Source organism: Lepidochelys olivacea (genome assembly GCF_965140295.1).
Source record: "Lepidochelys olivacea isolate rLepOli2 genome assembly, chromosome: 6".
NCBI lineage: Eukaryota > Metazoa > Chordata > Testudines > Cheloniidae > Lepidochelys > Lepidochelys olivacea.
This window is the reverse complement of record NC_140416.1, coordinates 23,911,008-23,929,074: the sequence shown is the minus strand read 5'-3', so window position 1 is coordinate 23,929,074 and position 18,067 is coordinate 23,911,008. Positions and strand designations below refer to the sequence as shown.

The following is an 18,067-nucleotide window of genomic DNA, read 5'->3' as shown; positions in this document are numbered from 1 at the left end:
TCTAAGTGATTAACGTTATGAATAAATTACTAAGGGAAGTGGTGGACTCTCAATCTCTTCGGGTCTTTAAATCAAGACTAGAGCCTTTCTGGAGGGTATGCTTTAGCCAAACACAAGTTATTGGGTTCAATACAGGGGGTAACTGAAATTCTATGGCTTGTGACATACAAGAGGTCAGACTAGTTGATGAGAATGATCCCTTCTTGCCTTAATATCCACGAGGGGGGCCAGCTTTCAGAGGGCAGGAACTCGGCACTTTCTAAAAATCAAGCATCTCTAAGGCCTTCTCTACACTGCCACTTTGCAGAGCTGCAACTTTCTCACTCAGGGGTGTGAAAACACCCCCCTGAGCACTACAAGTTTCAGCACTGTAACGTGCCAGGGTAGACAGTGCATGAGTGCTGGAAGCCGCTCTCCCAGTGCTGGTAGCTACTCCGCCCGCGCTCTGCCGTGACTACACAGCAGCACTTTAACGTTGCTAGTGAAGACATACCCTAAATGTTTCAGTCTGGACGCCCAAGGTCACTAATCACTCTTGAAAATCTTGGCCTACCTGCTTCACAAACAAGTGTAGTTCCAGCGTCCACTTTCTAACGAGTGTTCATTCCAAACAACCTACCTCCAAGCTTTTCATTTTCAGCAGCAGGCACTTGTCTGGTCTCTCCCGTCTGTCAATGCTGTCTGTGCCCTTTTCTTATGTTTTCATATTTTTGTGTTTATCTCCTTTCCAGACCTTGCATTAGACTAGCGAAGAATGTGCTGATAGAAACCTGTTCTCTTTTGCAGGAGTGTTATGTCTTCAGGACAGGATTATGACATACATTTTGGAAAAGAATGTCAAGAACAGTCTGAATCAAAGGGCCAGGGGTGCTGATTGGGAAGCCATTAACAGGTGCTGAGTAAGCAAATGCTTGAAGTTGTTGGAACTCTTCCACTTTAAGAAACAATATGCACTCTCAAGGAATTCCATTAAAACCTATTATTTATTTTTATTAGTCCTATTAGCAGTAATTTTGTAGAGGATTTTACAAAGAGATTTGCAGTGCAGCCAATGAAATGTTACCTACATACCCCAATTTCACATCAGCAGTGGGGCGTGGTGGAAGTCTCCAAAATCTATCACTGTTTCCCCACATGGGATCAAAATTATTCCAGTGTAAAAAAAACAACCCATACATTCTTCTAAAACAGCAGATGGATTATAATCAACAAGCAATTGCTGTAGATGGAAATCAGAAAGGGAACATTCAAGCAGGCATGGGAGATGAGCCATTTTTAGTGTATAGCATAGATGGAAAATACTTCTCATGGTCATCTGTGAGCATCCAGCGTAGGTCCTTAGAAGGTAAAAGTACAAGGCCCTTCCATGCAAACTAGAGGAGACACCTTTAAATCTCAGGATTTTACTATTTCTGGGGCTAGCCAGTGTAGGCAGACATGATCAGAGTAAAGCCATGGCATTATATTGCACTACTTATTCCACCTTCACAGAGGATAATCCCTCGCATTAAATGACAAAATGGACACAGTTGAAACAATGTCTTGCCTACCATTTTTCCTGTGCTTCACAATTGCTTGATATGTCCATAGGAATTGCTTAAACTGAAAAGTGCTATTGGGGAATTTTAGTGTACTTTTATCTTCTCATGCAGTTTAGAAGTGGGAAGCAGCTCGTCGCCCATCCATAATAAAAGTTTTGCAGTACAAATCCTACTATCAATAACTGCTGTGAAGTCCCCTTGTTTTCAAGTGCAATGTACAAGTGCAACTGCTTGGCATTTAATACACAATTCTGAGATTAATGTGCAAAAAGGACTAAAAGAATACAGCTCACTGTCCTCTTGTGGGTTGGCTCTGCATAAGAGTTTGCAAGATTTGTGGCTTTAAGGCCTGAGCCATTTCCCATTAAATTTAATGGGAGTTGCATTAGGCCTTTAATTTGTAAAGAGGAGATTAAAGTGTACAAAGAAGAGGAGAAAGGTGGTCTAATGTTTAGGGCACTAATCTAGGATTTAGGAAACTGGTGTTCCAAGTCCCTGCTCTGCCACAAGTGTTTGAATTGTTTGAATGATTTTAGGTAAGTCACTGAGCCTCTTTCCTCCCTTCCAGTTGTAAAAATGGGGAATTGTGAGGTGCTCCAATACTCCAGCAATGGGAGCCATATAAGTACCTTAGACAACTGGTCATATTGAGTCCTATACTCTAATGACCCTGTTTTGTGGGTGGTCAGAACAAGAAGCAATGGTCTCAAGTTGCCGTGCGGGAGGTCTAGGTTGGGTATTGGGAAACACTATTTCACTAGGAGGGGGTGAAGCACTGGAATGGGTTATCTAGGGAGGTGGTGGAATCTCCATCCTTAGAGGTTTTTAAGGCCCGGCTTGACAAAGCTTTGGCTGGGATGATTTAGTCGGTGTTGGTCCTGCTTTGGGCAGGAGGTTGGACTAGATGACCTCCTGAGGTCTCTTCCAACCCTAATATTCTATGATAGGCCTCTCCCACAGACATCACAGTTGCATGAGTCATAGCAAGGTAATGTGAGATCAATATATCTTTGCCTCTCAGGTTTGGTACTTGCTATCTGACAAAAGTAGCTACTATTTAGTATCTGGTGAATTTTTTTTTAAGTGAATATGCTCTGACCTTAAAGGTCAGGGGTCAAATTCACTGCAGCTATAAGCAGCTGTAACCCTGGATTTGGGGCATTTTTTCTGCATCGTGAAAAGTTCTCAGCAACAATGCTGTGACTTAATTTCTGGACACATCTACACTAGGGAAAAGTAGGCATGTTCATTTCAACCAGCTACCCTAAAGTGAAACTAAAATGTGTCCTATCTTCTTTTAACACTTTTTCTTTTCTTTTCCCTAAGTGTGGACATGGCATTGGTGGCCCAGTTAACCCAACTGCAGCATGCTTCTTACACTATCATTGTTTTGAATCAGGGACTGCATCTGTCTACACCTGCATTCAGCATGATGGTGCCCCTATTCTTAATAGGGTTGTGGGCTTATCCATAGTTATGAGCAGTGACACAAGCCCATAGGCTTCATTAAAGGCAGTGTATAATTCAGTATATAACACCCTCCTCATCTGGGCTGTTTTCTCAGCAGAAAGGCTAGCTCATGGGTCTGTTTAAGAAAAAAGGATTTCTGATGTTTGAAAAAAAAAAATGCTCCCTGCACCGTGTGTTCTTGGGCTAGCAGTAGTCCCAGGTGCCGTTTTTACCCCAGGAATTCATCATATTAGCCAGGCTACTTATAATGGAAAAAGGGAAGGCAATTTTAAGTTAAGACCCTCCGCTCAGGGAGTGGGAGGGGGGCTGTCTATAAATTAAGGAAAGCAGGGAGGGGCGAGTGGATCCTTAATTTTGCCTGTTTGATGCAGTTACAAGGGGAGGGGGGGGCGCCAAAGAAAATCACTCAGAACTGTGTTCCCTTATTTATGCAGAGAAAAGCAGGGGTGGAAGCCGGGGTCCCTGGTGCTCGCGGCGGCAGCCGGGGAAGGGGAGCGGGCGGGACAGGCTCCCTCCGGCGCCCTGGCTCAGCGCCCTTCCGGCGGGGTGGTTCTCGGGTGACTAATTACATCAGGGGCAGCAGCCGGAGAGGCGCAGGCTCCGCCCAGGACGTGAGAGCCGGGTCCTGTGGTTCCGGGCCCCGCGAGCCGCTCCCCGGGACGCGCCATGGGAGCCGGGAGCTTCTTGCTGCTCCTGCTGCTGGGGGTGAGTGCGGGGGGGCAGCGGGCCGTGCTGATCGCCGGGCACCGGAGCACTGCAGGGGGGCTGCCCGCGCCCCTGCAAGCGGCGGCAGCCGGGGAACGCCCAGCCCCGCCCGCTGGCTGCCCGCGCCCTGCCTCGGCCCACGGTCGGGCTGGTTGAACTCCCGGCATCGTTCCCTCCGCCTGCCTGCGGGCTCCGGGCGCGTCTCTGGGCGCCGGGGGCGCGACACCGCTTGGGGGGCGGAAAAGGGTTTGGGGGAGGGGGAGGCGGAATCCGCTGCGGCCAGGTGTTTCCCGGCAGCCGGTGCAATCTCCCCTGCGTTTGGGGGACAGGAGTGGGTGGGTGCGGGGGGGGGGGGGAGATGGGTCTCTCTGGCTTTAAGAAAAACTTTTCAAACAACAGACACTAACCCCCTGAAATGCGGCTCTGAGCCGTAAGGAGGGTGGCCAATTTTGGTTGGACCTCTTCCCCGAGGTTTCATCACATGACCTAATCTGTAACTAAAGATGAATCATTAATTTCTGGAGATTCCAGGACTATTCTGGAGTATTGGTTGGTAACCTTAGTCATGAGGCACGTGGGCTTGGTTTTATAGGGGATTAGGAGAGAATATCAAAGTTTTCGTTTTTTTTCTGCATCAGAGCAAAGGTGTGTCTGGAGCTGGCTTGATTGCTAATCAGTGGAGATGAAACAACCGAAGTGTGTATTTATTATTTATTTTATTTAGTAGCAGTTTTTCTTTTGCTAGGGATCCAGTTTCTGAGTGTGTGTTATGGGCCTGAGATGTGGGTGTACTGTATATTTAGTACAAAAAGGCAGGGAGAAGTATTATAGGTCACCTGTAAAGAGAGGGAAGTTGGGGGGGGTTGCCCCTTTTTGCTTCTGTATGTTGTGTGAAAGTTGTGATACTTTTTTTTCCCTCTTGTTTTTTCATACTGGAAATTGAGGTCCTTGGTAGGCTGGAAGACTGCGGAACTAAAGCAATGGTAATGAGAGCTAATAGTGAAAGAGATGTGGAGTTCTAGTCACACCATCAAACACTTTCATGTTGCTTTTGTTCGTTTGTTTTAACATTTATTTAACTTGAGTTAACACTGTTGCTCCTTCTGCTGAGGTACTAGATCACACAATCGACCTGCTCTCAAGCCTTCCCTGTGGGTCCTTCTGCAAAATCAAGAAAGACCAAACTTGATATTCCTGACTCTTCCACAGTTGTGGGAGGGGAGAAAATCTTAAAACCCCAAAACTCCTTTCAGGCTTCCTTTATACGCTGGAAAGGGAACAGGCCTTATCTTAAAAGAAAAATAAAAAATCTTTAAGCATTCTTGCAAAAACAAAGCCCACCTTGAGATTATAGTGTGATGGGTTTTGGTGGTGGTTTTGTTTTTTTTTAAATTGCTCATGCCCCTATCATGCTGTTTTACCCTTACTGAACTGTTGCAGTTACTTGTGACTTGAAAGCTTAGCAAGAGGGAATTTGTGTTTCCTCTATTTCTTGTTGAAGTCTTTAGAATAACCCAATATGTCCATAGGCCTCTCACTGAGAATGGCAGAGAGTCCTGTGGCACCTTATAGACTAACAGACATATTGGAGCGTAAACTTTCGTGGGTGAATACCCACTTTGTCAGATGCATGTAGTGGAAATTTCCAGAAGCAGGTATAAATATGCAAGCAAGAATCAGGCTAGGGATAACAAGGTCAGTTCAATCAGGGAGGATGATGCCTCCTTCTAGCAGTTGAGGTGTGAACACCAAGGGAGGAGAAACTGCTTTTGCAGTTGGCGAGCCATTCACAGTCTTTGTTTAATCCTGAGCTGATGGTGTCAAATTTACAAATGAACTGAAGCTCAGCAGTTTCTCTTTGAAGTCTGATCCTGAAGGTTTTTTTTTTTGCTGCAGGATGTTCAATGTCATGGAGGCGGGTGGGGGGTTGTTGATTCGACACATTGCAGTGTATTTTCCATAGGTTCAATCATCAGCAATATCTGAGAGTAGAGCCGAGCCCAGCAGCCACAACTGTGGTGATGGAGAATATCTGCATCAAGACTGCTGCTGTAAATACTGTCCTGCTGGTAAGCACTTAGTGATCTGTACTTCACTTGGCTAACAAAGCGTTTTTCAGAGATGATGATTGTACTGGTTGGTTTTTGTGCTGTAAGATAAAACCAATGAGAGAACAATACATGTTTGCAAAAGCCAGAGAGGGCCATTTTATGCTGTTCCTCCTCCTCTTCAGCGGTGCAGCTCACTTCGGAATGGTGTCCAACCTTCCACTAAATAGGGTGTGCCTGGGTGACCTTGGCAGTCGGTCAAGAAACGTGGGCATGCTATAAAAGGCAGAGTCTACGTCAGTACTGAAGGAAGCTGTTCAAAGTTAAACAGCTTTGTTTGAACTCTTGAAAACTGAACCAATGCCCTGACCACTCGTTTTATTCCCCCAGCATCACCTAATCGTAATAATGCTTTGTCAGATACAAACACTCGGTACCGATAGTCAGCAGAAATTTTATGTATTTTAAATCAACATGCAAAACTTTTCTTTATTTTGTAAACTATATGCATGTCCATCTTGGAGATGGGTGTAAAATTCATTCATTCTTTATAGGGCCCTTTGCTCCTTGGCACAAAGCTAAGCGAATTCTATCCTCAATTTGTTATAATCTCATCAGGTTTGCCCTGTGGATTTTCTAAACCTTGTGAGTGAATTTAGTACTCAAGTGTCAAATTTGCCTTTGCACAGAGACCTTGAACAAGGCATATACATTATTTGAATGTGACTTGAGCCCTGTTTTAAGGACTTAGGCCCTGACTGTGCAATTGATAGCAGATGGGCACAGAGGTCTATCTGAGCGCTCTCAACAGTTCACCCATGTGGTATGAACTGCAAGAGTGGAGCCACAAGTAAGATTTAAGTGCAGTGTAGGCCTCATGTGGGGTGGATTTCACTCAAAGTGAGGAGCTAATGGCACTGGTTTCAGAGAGAGAGAGCGTTAGCTAGAGCTGTATGAGCTCCCCTATACTTTATTTACCACATCAGTCTCACCTGAGGCACTTTCACTAATCTATTCCTAGCCTGTTCTGAGCGCAAACTGTTAGTGGTGCTGAACTATGACAAACTGCTTATTAATAAATAGGGACGTGAATACGTGTCCAAATAGAACTAAGAAAAACATTGAAACAATTATTTTATTGCTAAAACCTTCCTTTTGGAGAAGAAAAATACAGGCATCTTTATTAGTAGAATATTTCAGAAAAATGACAAAAAAACAGGGAATTATTATTGATGGGAATTTTTGTAAAACATTTTCCCCTCTATCTATAGAGGAGGAAAACCCGCAAGCCTATTGGCCTCTTATTACTAGTTATTTATGTGTTTTTTCTAATGTTATCTGGCCACTGACGTCTAAGTGTTCTTCCTGGTTTTGTTGTGTATACTTAATCTCATTCAGCTCCACTCCTTGCAAGGAGAGTGGCTGAAAGGAGTCATGTTGCAGTATGCTTGAATAACAGTTAACTGTATCCTAATACTACCCGAGATATACAGCTTTAGTGTTGAATTTCTTCTTCTCCCTTTATACAGGCACTTATGTTAGTAAACACTGCAAGGTTCCACATACAGAAGGAATTTGTTACCCTTGCACAGATGGAGAGGATTATACTGCTCATGCAAATGGCCTAGATGAATGCCTTCGATGTAAACTGTGCAAAGAAGGTATAGTACAAAGCTTGGGCTGATCTGTAAATACAGTTGGGTTGTTTTGGGCAAAAGCTTTGGTGGTCTTTGTTCCGCAGAAAAATCTGTTGTCTTAATCCCCTTTCTTATTTTCATAGATTTAAAAACACTTATGCTTTTTTAAATAACTGATGCTTGGTAGAAAAGGAATCACAAATTCAGCTGGATTACATTTGTAATTTATATGATTAACTTACTTTTCTCAGATCAAGTAACTGTGAACACCTGCACTTCGATGAGTGATACTGAATGTCAGTGCAAGCCAGGCTATTTCTGTCCGACTCAGGACTGTGAGATGTGTTACAGGTGCAAGTCAAAGTACGTATAAGATCCGATTTAGGCAGTTGCCTTCCATATAGTACAGTCAAAAGTAGAACCTAGCTCCTGTAAATGCTTACCCACATGTTTACCTTTCGACACGTGAATAATCCCATTGAAGTCAACGGGGCTGCTCGTGCGTTTGAAGTTAAACCTATGCCTGAGTGTTTGCAGGATCAGCGCCTAGAACTGAACGTACTGCTGTCCTGTTTGAGGCTTCTGCCTGTACACAAACATTTCCTGATTCCTTCACCTGCTACATTTGAATAGGCTTTGGACGGCTACCAGTCAGGACAGCTAATGTCAGTTGAGCTACCCAGAATTTTATAACAAGGGGCCAACTGTTGAAGGAGACTAATTAAGTACGTGATTAGTTAACACTTCTTCTCAGTATTTTTTCCCTTTGAATAAATATTTGTGTACGTTAATCTCTCCCCGTGGGCGTCTGTGTTTTTGCTGTGCTGCCACATAATCTTCTAGCATCCTTTTTTCTTCTGTTTTTCAAGCATTCTTTCTTAGTGACTGGTGAGAAAAGACAGTTTTGTTTTTTTTAATTTGCACATTCTGTCCATGTATATAAATTATTCCTTGAGAGTAGGAGTGAGCACGAGTACAGATTTGATTGCGTAACCATTATATTTTTATCATCAATTTTAGGTGCCCAGAAGGGAAAGAAATTGTACAAAAATGCAATGCTACAGTTGACCTGGAGTGTGGCCATCCTCCCATAGGTACAGTATAAATTATGCTAAGGGAGGTCTGATGACTTTCTGACTCTGTAGGTAATTCAGAAGCAGAGTATAAAAGTGAGGCTTTGAAATCCTACTGTTAAGTGTTTGACGAGCCCACGTAATTCACACTAGCAGCCGCTAGATGGAGACAAAGACTTTCCAAGTGTGAGTTGTGTAACCAACCAATATTTGTGGTGATATTTAAACTAGCACAGGGGACTTGTCTTGGTGGAAAGGATTACATAGTGGACACGCCTTTCCAAAGTGTCACGTTCACACAGTTTAAAGCTATAGGTAGCATGCCTTTCAAATACTCAGTTAAGTATTAAAACGTGAAAAATATCTGTATTGTGGCATAAATCTGAAAAGATATAAAATGTATTGAATTTCTTTTCCCCTGTAGAGCCTGTAGATGCCCTTCTACTAGCTTTTAATTTGCACCGACACACACCAGCACCTAGATACCCTAATGGTGTATTAATATCTGAGAGATAGTGGCGTTCTTGGGGCAGAGACTAGGGGTGTCACTGTAACAAACTGCTGAATTTCACAGGTGTTGGTCTCCGTTTTTATCTGCAGCATCAACATTCTTACACTGCAAAAACAACTGTCTTATGAGTGGCTTTAGTATTTCAAGCTTGCTTGCTTTTTTTTTTTTTGCAGGGACTGCGAATGCTGCAGGTTGGATTGGTGGGGTCATCGTTATGTTCGTTCTTTTTGTGGTTGGGTGCCTTCTTTTTCTTTTCCTTAAGAAAAGGATATCCTATAATAAAACAAATAAAGGTAATTAAAATTCCTTTCCATGGATAACCTGAGATACACAAAGACTCAAGTTTCCAAAGCTAAACAAAGTAAAAGCTGAGGTTGTCCTTATGGTTTCTGTCCGCCCTCGCTCCGAGCTGCTGCACTGCTTCCGGAAAGAGCTGGCATGTCCCCGTGGTCCCTGGGGAGGGGGTTGCCACACGCTGCCCCCACTCCAAGCACTGACTCTGCAGCTCCCGTTGGTTGGGAACTGTGGCCAATAGGAGCTGCGGGGGCGGTCCCTGTGGGCAGCGGCGCATGGAGACCCACTGGGCCCCCTGCCTAGGAGCCACTGCCAGGGGGGTGTGCCAGTCGCTTTCAGGAGCCGCCCAAGGAAATACTGACACCCTCTTGCACCCCTGCCCCACCAAGCGCCTGCACCCCACACCCAAACTCCCTCCCAGATCCCAACTCCACACCCCATCCTGCACCCCTGCCCCAGCCTAGAGCCCACACCCAAACTCCCTCCCAGAGCATGCACCCCCTCCTGCATTCCAACCCCCAGCCTAGAGCCCGCACCCCAACTCCCTCCCAGAGCCTGACCCCACACCTGCTCCTGTACCCCAACCCCCTGCCACAGCCTGGTGAAAGTGAGTGAGGCTGGCAGAGAGCAAGCAATGGAGGGAGGGGGGATGGAGTGAGCAGGGGGCAGGGCCTTGGAGAAGGGGCAGTACAGGGGCATGGTTTCAGGAGGGAAGCAGGGCAAGGATCTTTGGGTTTGTGCAATTAGAGAGTTAGCAACCCTGCTGGGCAGGCATGTGAAAGCCCTGGCCATGCCAGAAGAGCATGTCTGGCCAGCACAGCCGGCAGCTCGCTGGGCACCAGCCAGCACAGGTGCAGCACTGCCCAAATGTCGGGCAGACGTGTCCGCGCAGGCGTGGCTTGTGTGTGCTTGGAGGCCCATTGACTGTTCTGCCCTTGGGCCCGGAATTGCTGTCAGTGGGCCTGCTTCCATCCTAGCTGTGTCTACAGCAGGAGTTTTGGTTGATCTAATTATTTTGCACAGGGCATGACGTTTTTCACAGCCTTGAGTGATCTAGTGTGGTGACCTAAGTTTCAGGTGTAAACCAGGTCTCTGACTAGCTTTTGGAACTGAGGCCTAAAACATTTTAAAGATCATAGAATCTCAATAGATTACTACAATTAACAGAAAAGATAATGTTTATTTGTTGGAAAGTGGAATTTGGCTGGACTTATTAGGTGGAACTAGACCCCAAATAGAACTCTGTTAATATCTATCTAGTACGTACAGTATGCCCCAACCATTTGTGCTCCAGTAGATTTGGCCAGAAGGAAGTCATTCAGTTCCTTGAACTTGTCAGCCTGCTCTACAGGTTACCTACATTTAAACTTCTGGTTGAGATTGAGAATCTGTGTCAGAGAGTTCTGCAATGTAACCAATATACTAATTCAGCTATATTTAAACAATGTAACTTAGTAGAGAGATTTTAATTTATATTCTTCATACGTTTCAGAAAACAAAGATGCAGAAAAAGATGTGGTAAGTTTCCTTTGGACACATGCCACTTTTCTTTTACCTGTATGTTTATTGCATAAAAGTTCTTTTAAATTAAATTGAAACTGTTTAACTATAGATGATGCACCCCTTTAGTCACTTTCTCTGCCCTGCTTGCTGTTGTGTATTAGGACATTTTCTTCACTTCATACAAAAACCCAAAACTTTTATGTCATCTAGTTCACTTCCTATTAATGTTGGATTGTTCTCTACCATATAATGTATTCTTTAGTGTCTTGTTTAGTTTTAAATGCCCGATATGATGGAGCTTCCAGTACCTCCCTTGGAAGAATATTTTAGAGCTCTAATATGTCTGTCAGGAAGCCTTTCCTGATAACCTAACTTTTTCATTCATTTCATTAACTACATACCATTATTTCTAGTTATATCCTCTTGCAATGTCTTAAATAGTTCCGCTTACATATTAGGGGTTTACACTCTTCAAATGTATATCAATAGTTATATCCTCCCTCAGCACCCAACCATTAGTAAATGCTTAGCTTCTTTCTCTCACTTTAAATATAACTGGTGTTCTTACACGAGTAGTTCCATTTGAGGTTGTTAGAACTCATAAAGTGACCAAGATTTTTACCCTTAATCTCTGCTTGTGAGTCAGTCTCTGTATGGGGTCCTGATCCATGCTTGGTGTTTGGAACACTGTCACAATACAGATAAATAATAGCCCCATCATTTTTGCTGCTCTGCTTGGAATACTGCAGCTGTAAATATCACTGTGATATTGACATGCCAAGAACTGCACATCTTACTTAAAGACAACCTGCTTAAGGAAAATTGTAATTTGTAGGGAATTTTGGCAAAATCTTCAGTTTCTCCATTAGGTATGTAAGGAGCTTCAATTTTTATATTTGGGTTAAAGTTTAATACTAGATATCATTGGAAGGCACAGATAAGACTGTCTTAGTTACCTTTTTAATACAGACTTTTACTTAAATAAAAGTAAGAGACACAGTTCAAAGGCATTTGTTTATTAACTGCTGTTCTAAGACAAATTTAAAAAAAAAAACCCCACCTCAATTCTGCAAGATGCCTTAGGGAAGTCGGTCACTTTAAACTGTGTGTGACAGTTGAGGTCCATCGTAAGTGGCTCAACTATCTAAGCACCCAGCTGTGTTTTGTCATTGTTTTTGTTCTGAACTTGCAGGGTTATTTTGTGTGTTCTGTAAAGGCTTAGCAAAGTAATAGGTTACGATAAAGATGCAGAGAGAGGGTTAAACTGGGGTAGTGGTAAGAGCTGTGGAAGTATTCTGCTCAGGTTCTCACAGGCCCAGAGCAGATCTCTCTGTTAAAATGATCAGCAGTGAAATAGTTAATATTTACATTTTAAAATGCAATTGTTAAACTTCAGAGTTAATACCAAATGTGGCTAGCTCACCTCCCTGCCCCTCAGCCCACTTGGCATGGGGTTGGTTACGTGGTTGGAGAGTGTAGTTTAGTGATAAGGGAGTTATTGTAGCCTTTTTTCCTAAACAAAAGAAAAATAAAAAAAATCCTATTTTCAACAGATGTGGCTCTCTCCTTGCCTAACTACAGAAGCTCACATGTAACTTCTTTGCCATTCTGTAAAGGTCTAGTGATTAAAGCTGCTCCTGTTTGTCACTTGTTAACACTGTAGCTTCTGAATTTTTATGTGGGATGTCTTGCTCACAATGAGGCATTAAGTATGAAATGTTCTTCCACTGCAACAGGGGTGGCCAACCTGAGCCTGAGAAGGAGCCAGAATTTACCACTGTACGTTGCCAAAGAGCCACAGTAATATGTCAGCAGCCCTGCTGATCAGTGCCTCCCCCTCCCTCCCTGCACCTCCCAATCAGCTGTTTCGTGGTTTTCAGGAGGTGTGGGGTGGGGGGAGAGGAGCGAGGGCACTGCAGGCTCAGGGGAGGGGGCGGGAAGGGGTGGAGTGGGGGCAGGGCCTGTGGCAGAGCCAGGGGTTGAGCCGTGAGCACCCCCCGGCACATTGGAAAGTTGGCGTCTGTAGCTCCAGCCCCGTAGTTGGTGCCAGTACAAGGAGCCGCGTATTAACTTCTGAAGAGCCGCATGTGGCTCCGGAGCCACAGGTTGGCCACCCCTGCACTGCAAGGTTCTTGAGAGCTTGCCTACAAAGCTATGTATGCTTTAATAAAGCACTCTTAATTAGCACTCTCTAATAAGTCACTCTTATTCCTTACAGGAGTCGGAGGATAGCACTGAAATTTTCTTTGCACCAGAAATGGAGAATGCTAATGCTAGTGCACCCATTTTAGAGATCCAAAACTCTGTTCAGAGTCCACCAGTTTTAGCAGTTAATAGTCCTGATTCTCTACTAAGAAATGAATTGCCTGAGGATACCAGTGTTGCATTTTCTGAGAGAAGTGGCCTACTTCTAAATGGTGAAAACAACTCATGGGAAGAGTCTTTCCACAGGACTGCAGGATATTCAGCACCAAACAAGCGTCCAGACAAGCCCAATTTTGTCTCCCACCCTGGACAGTCAAATGGTGGGATGTCCGTATCTCAGACGGTAAGTGGGAAATGCTCAGTGTGTCATGAAATCTGTTGTGTAATTTCATGGAAGAAAGGTAATAGCTTCTTCTTTTAACATCTAGAGCTCCCTGGCTTGCAGAATGAATTGGTAATAAAATAGACCCCCATCACCCCCCAAAAGGATATGAAATATGCTTTTGCATTATCTTAAATTTGGATATTTGTTTGAGGTGGTATCAGAAATTTCCATCACTCATCCAGTCAACCTAGAAACATTGTTTAATTAAGTGACTGCTATGCTCTTCTTTCCACTGCTTAGTACCAACAGGGAAGACACTTTTCTTGTTAAGGGATTATTAGCTAGTGGCAGAGCTGAATTTTCTGGCTGGGCAGTTTTATTCAGGTGTTTGAACTTGAGTTTATTCTGTGAAACTTTTTTGAATTCTCAGACCTACCTTATAGATACTGTGAAATCAAATCACCAGATCAAGGATAGTGATTATAAATAAGCAAAAAATGTTTTCTGTTTGAATAAACATGGGTGTTTATATTGCAGGTCAGGGATTCTGAAGCCAGGCCTCATATAAAAGTTAAAGAGCTTTCTCGAGAAGGTGAGTAGTTCAAGTAGCCCACCTTATTAGGGATCTAAAATTGGTAATAGTCAGCAGAGTACTGGGCAAAATGTGACTGTCTGAATTCATTGTACATAGCTGAATGAGAAAATAGATATTTGTATAAATGTTTACAAAAATTTTGTCCTGCTTACTGTATTAGCACTTCTAAACTGCAGATTGTTGTTTGCATTTTAATTATTTTTGTACTTCTAAAAAACTGCTTCAAAAACAAAACAAAAAAAACCTCATCGCACCCCCCCACATACATTTCATAGCAAATAACTATTTATACAGAAGGACATCTCTTTTGCATAATGTATTCATAGGGACATGAGACATAGGACTAGAAGTTACATTTTGGGTCGCAGCGTCCAGTTTCCTGCTATCACAGGCCACCCCCATCATATACTCTGAATAGTGATCTTTAACAACATGAATGTGTGTCAATAACCTTAGGAACAGTAGCTTTTTAGAGCTAATCATGCTCTAGTAAAAGGTCCATTTATGTACCAGCAGTGTAATCCGTAGCATGCCATGTAAGGACACAGAGGGGTGTGTTTTGTGGTTTTTTTTTTTTGTACTGCAGCTTTACCATTCAAACAAATAAAATGCCAGGGTGTATCAGATACCAGTGAACTAGTATAGTGTATGGCACTGAAGGAAGTAAACCATGTTCTGATGGAGGGTACTGGTGATATCAGTCTTACCTTGGCAAACTATATCATACTGATAGTTGTGTAGATGGGTGGGTAAAATTAATTGCTAAGAGTGATCAGAAAGCCATCAAAAGTGAACAAGGACCTTAAAACTACAGTGAAATCTGTACAAAGGGCATCTTCAATAGACAAGCTCCCATCTTAAAAGACCACTTTGAAGTATGCATAATGACATCTTTGACCTTTTAAAAAGATGGTTTTGAATAGGAAACCAATTGGTTACCTGTTCCTTGGGTGTTAACTTAGGACAGGCTTCACCACTTTTGTTGAACTGAATCTTTTTATTGTATTGACTTTCAATAGTATACACGAGTTTTTGTTTTTAATGTAAAACAGTTCAGGTCATGCTAATCAGATTCCATAAAATATATGGGTACAACTTGATTTTAAAATCATACTCTCTGCTCCTGTCTTACACTTGGGGCTTGTTTACATGGTAAAGCAATGTGCACCAGAGGGGTGTGAGTTCTAAAGTGAACCTGTTTCACACTAACTGGCCCATGTAGACCCCCTTGGCACACACTAAAAGTCCCTAATGCACGTTAACATAGTGCAATTTGACCCACATTAAGGAACTTTTAGCACGTGCCAGCAGTATCTACATGGGCCAGTTACCATGCAATACGGTGGTGCGCATAAGAATTCATACCCCATTGCTGCACAGTGCCATACTATGTAGACAAGACCTAAATTGTATATTAAAGGAATAAAATGACTACATTTAGAACAAATCAGTTATGATTTTATTACAGCATAAGAAAATTTCAGGTTTAGATGTTTTCTGAAGTCTATGTAATGGTGATTTTCATCTTCTACAGATAGCTGCCATGCAAAGTAAAACATACCTCTCTATTTGTATTCCCAATTTATCAGTAGCTGGTTGAACAGATACCGTATAGGCCAACAATGCAGTGTGGGAGGAAATGGAGTATATTGCTGAAATACTCTCAAGGGTTTATTTAAGCCCTTAAATCAAATTATGTGCCAAGGAATGTTAAACTACAAAGGGGAAAGGTAGTAAAATGGCAAGTGACCTGGATTTATCTGAGAACCTATACAAGTGTACATAGGCATCTATAGAAATGGTCATTTTAAAATATTCAATGCTTTTTTTTTTTTTCCCCAGCACTAAGTGACAGTTTTTATTATTTTATGAAAGAAGTGCCATCACGGAACTGGAACATGTTTATGAGAACTCATCTAACAGATAATGAAATATATAACACAACCTTTGAACATCCAACAAATATTGAAGAGCAATATTATCAGATGTTAATCATTTGGAGAAACAAATTTGGAAATGAGGCTTCCATTATTAAATTATTAGATAGCCTATGGAATATAGGACTTAAAAGGTCTCATGAAAACATAGTAAACCATTTAATAAGTAAGGATATTATAACTATACTAGAGGCCGAAGACTAATGAGTATACTATTATCAACAAAAAAACCAAAGCCAAAAGGATCTGTAAACTCTATAGATATGTTTCTATGCACAACCTTGCTTTAGTGCATATTGCCATTTTTTTTTTATTGTTGGTTTAAGAAAACTTGAAAATATCAACATAAAAACTACTGGTAAAACAAATAGAGAAATGAGTTCAGGTATCTTCACTGCAACTCGTGTCCTCTAGAATAGCGGAGTCTCAGAAATGTATCTTACAGGACTCTACTTGACATTTGTTAAACGAGACAAGGATTCAAGTTGCTGTGTTCACTGAGAATGTGTCCTGAGTTGTAATACATTAAATAAACTTGGGTACCCTTTTCATGTTCAGCTGAGGAAAGAACATAAGTGTATGTTAAACTATATAATAAACTTTGAACACTGTTATGTCTTGGGAAATGAGAACTGTAAGGGTAACCTCACAGTGACTGGATGGAGTGATTTGTTGTCATTGAAGGTTTTGAAGCATATTGTCGTTTTATTATCTGCACTGATGAACTGGACCAAACAACATCCAGAATCTTAATTTATTTTTTATATGCAGTGAAGAATGTACTTATGAGAACACTGTAATATGAAGAGATTTGTAGAGTTTTAGGCCAGAATGGAGCATTAGACCATCAAGTTTGATCTCCTCTATAATTCAGGTCATTAAATTTCACCCAGTTACCTTTGTACTGAGCCAATAACTTATGTTCAGCTAAAGCTTATCTTCCAAAAAAGCATCCAGTCTTGAAATAAAGACATCAGGAGATGAAGAATTCACCACATCCCTTGATAATTTGTTCCAAAGGCTAATTGCGCTCACTGTAAGGAATTTATGCCTTATTTCTGATTGGAATTTATCTAGCTTTAGCTTCTAGCCATGATTCATCTAGCAGAGAAAGGAAAAATACGAAAGAGCCCTTTAGTACCTGGTATTTTCTCCCCATGAAGGCGACTTGGATACTGATCCAAGTACCTCATCTTTTTGATAAGAAGAAAGAGCTCTTTAAGTCTTCCACTGTAAAGCATTTTCTCTAGCCCGTGAATCATTTTTGTGGTTCTCTTCTGTAACTTTTCCAATTTTTCAACATCCTTTTTCAAGTGTGCACACCAGAACTGTATGCAGTATTCCAGTCTCACCAGTGCTGTATACAGAGGTAAAATCACCCCGCTACTCTACTCACTATCCTGTTTATGCATCCGAAGATTACATTGGCCCTTTGCCACAGCATCACACAGGAAGCTAATGTTCAGCTGTTTCTTTAAATCCTTTTCATAGTCACTGATTTCCAGGAGACAGTTCCCCATTCTGTAGGTATGGTCTGCATTTCTTGTTCCTAGATGTATAACTTTGCATTGGGCTTTGTTTGAATGGGCTCAGCTTACCAATAAACAGCCTATACATCTGTTTTTAACAGTACTCTTAAATGCTGTATTTTTATTGTCCAATCTTAAAATTATGCAAATGGAATTTCTACTTCATACCTATTATGATGTACTTTATATTTTGCTATTAAAAGATTTTTCACTCTTTTAAATGTGCTGTCATTTATGAATAAATATTCGGTCTCATTCTCTAATTTTGAAGATTTTTTTAGTAATTGGGCACTGTGCTTTTTAAAATAATATTAGTAGTACTGGAGCAATTCTGTTTTAGGGAGTTAAATACATTGAGCTAGCCAGATTAATAGTCTGCTTTTTCCTGTCCTTGGACTGAATTGAAGAAGTGATTAGTGACTATTCGTGGTGGTTATGGGATTGTGTATAATATCCCACACCCTTCAGGGGTGGCTTGTTGATTAAATTCACAATTTGTTTACCACGGCCTCTTTTAGGCCTGTGTGCATTAAGGTTTTAGCTGCACTAATGTATCTGTACCAGCTATGTATCTGATTACCAAGGCAGACAAGTATAGATAAGGAAGGGAAAGCAATTTTAATAATGTTGGCTAGGAATCATCCCCACTTCTTAGATGAAACAAACTAAACTAGATTCCTTGTGAGATGTGTTT

General features: G+C 42.0%; 1 protein-coding gene across 2 annotated transcripts; it reads left to right on the top strand.

The window, feature by feature from the left end:
- Window positions 1-3,563: 3,563 nt before the first annotated feature.
- Window positions 3,564-17,537, top strand: LOC311521637 (tumor necrosis factor receptor superfamily member 10B-like). Of its 2 annotated transcripts, none has more exons than XM_084630034.1 (10): window positions 3,564-3,716; window positions 5,680-5,785; window positions 7,294-7,425; window positions 7,653-7,764; window positions 8,422-8,495; window positions 9,159-9,278; window positions 10,772-10,797; window positions 13,001-13,330; window positions 13,850-13,904; window positions 15,750-17,537. In XM_084630034.1, exons 1-10 carry the CDS (start codon window positions 3,678-3,680, stop codon window positions 16,046-16,048), a joined length of 1,293 nt encoding a protein of 430 aa, XP_084486160.1. In that variant the 5' UTR covers window positions 3,564-3,677; the 3' UTR covers window positions 16,049-17,537. The 2 variants fall into 2 exon arrangements, with proteins under 2 accessions (XP_084486160.1, XP_084486161.1); XM_084630035.1 differs by lacking the exon at window positions 3,564-3,716 and adding an exon at window positions 4,427-4,699.
- The last annotated feature ends 530 nt before the right edge of the window (window positions 17,538-18,067 follow it).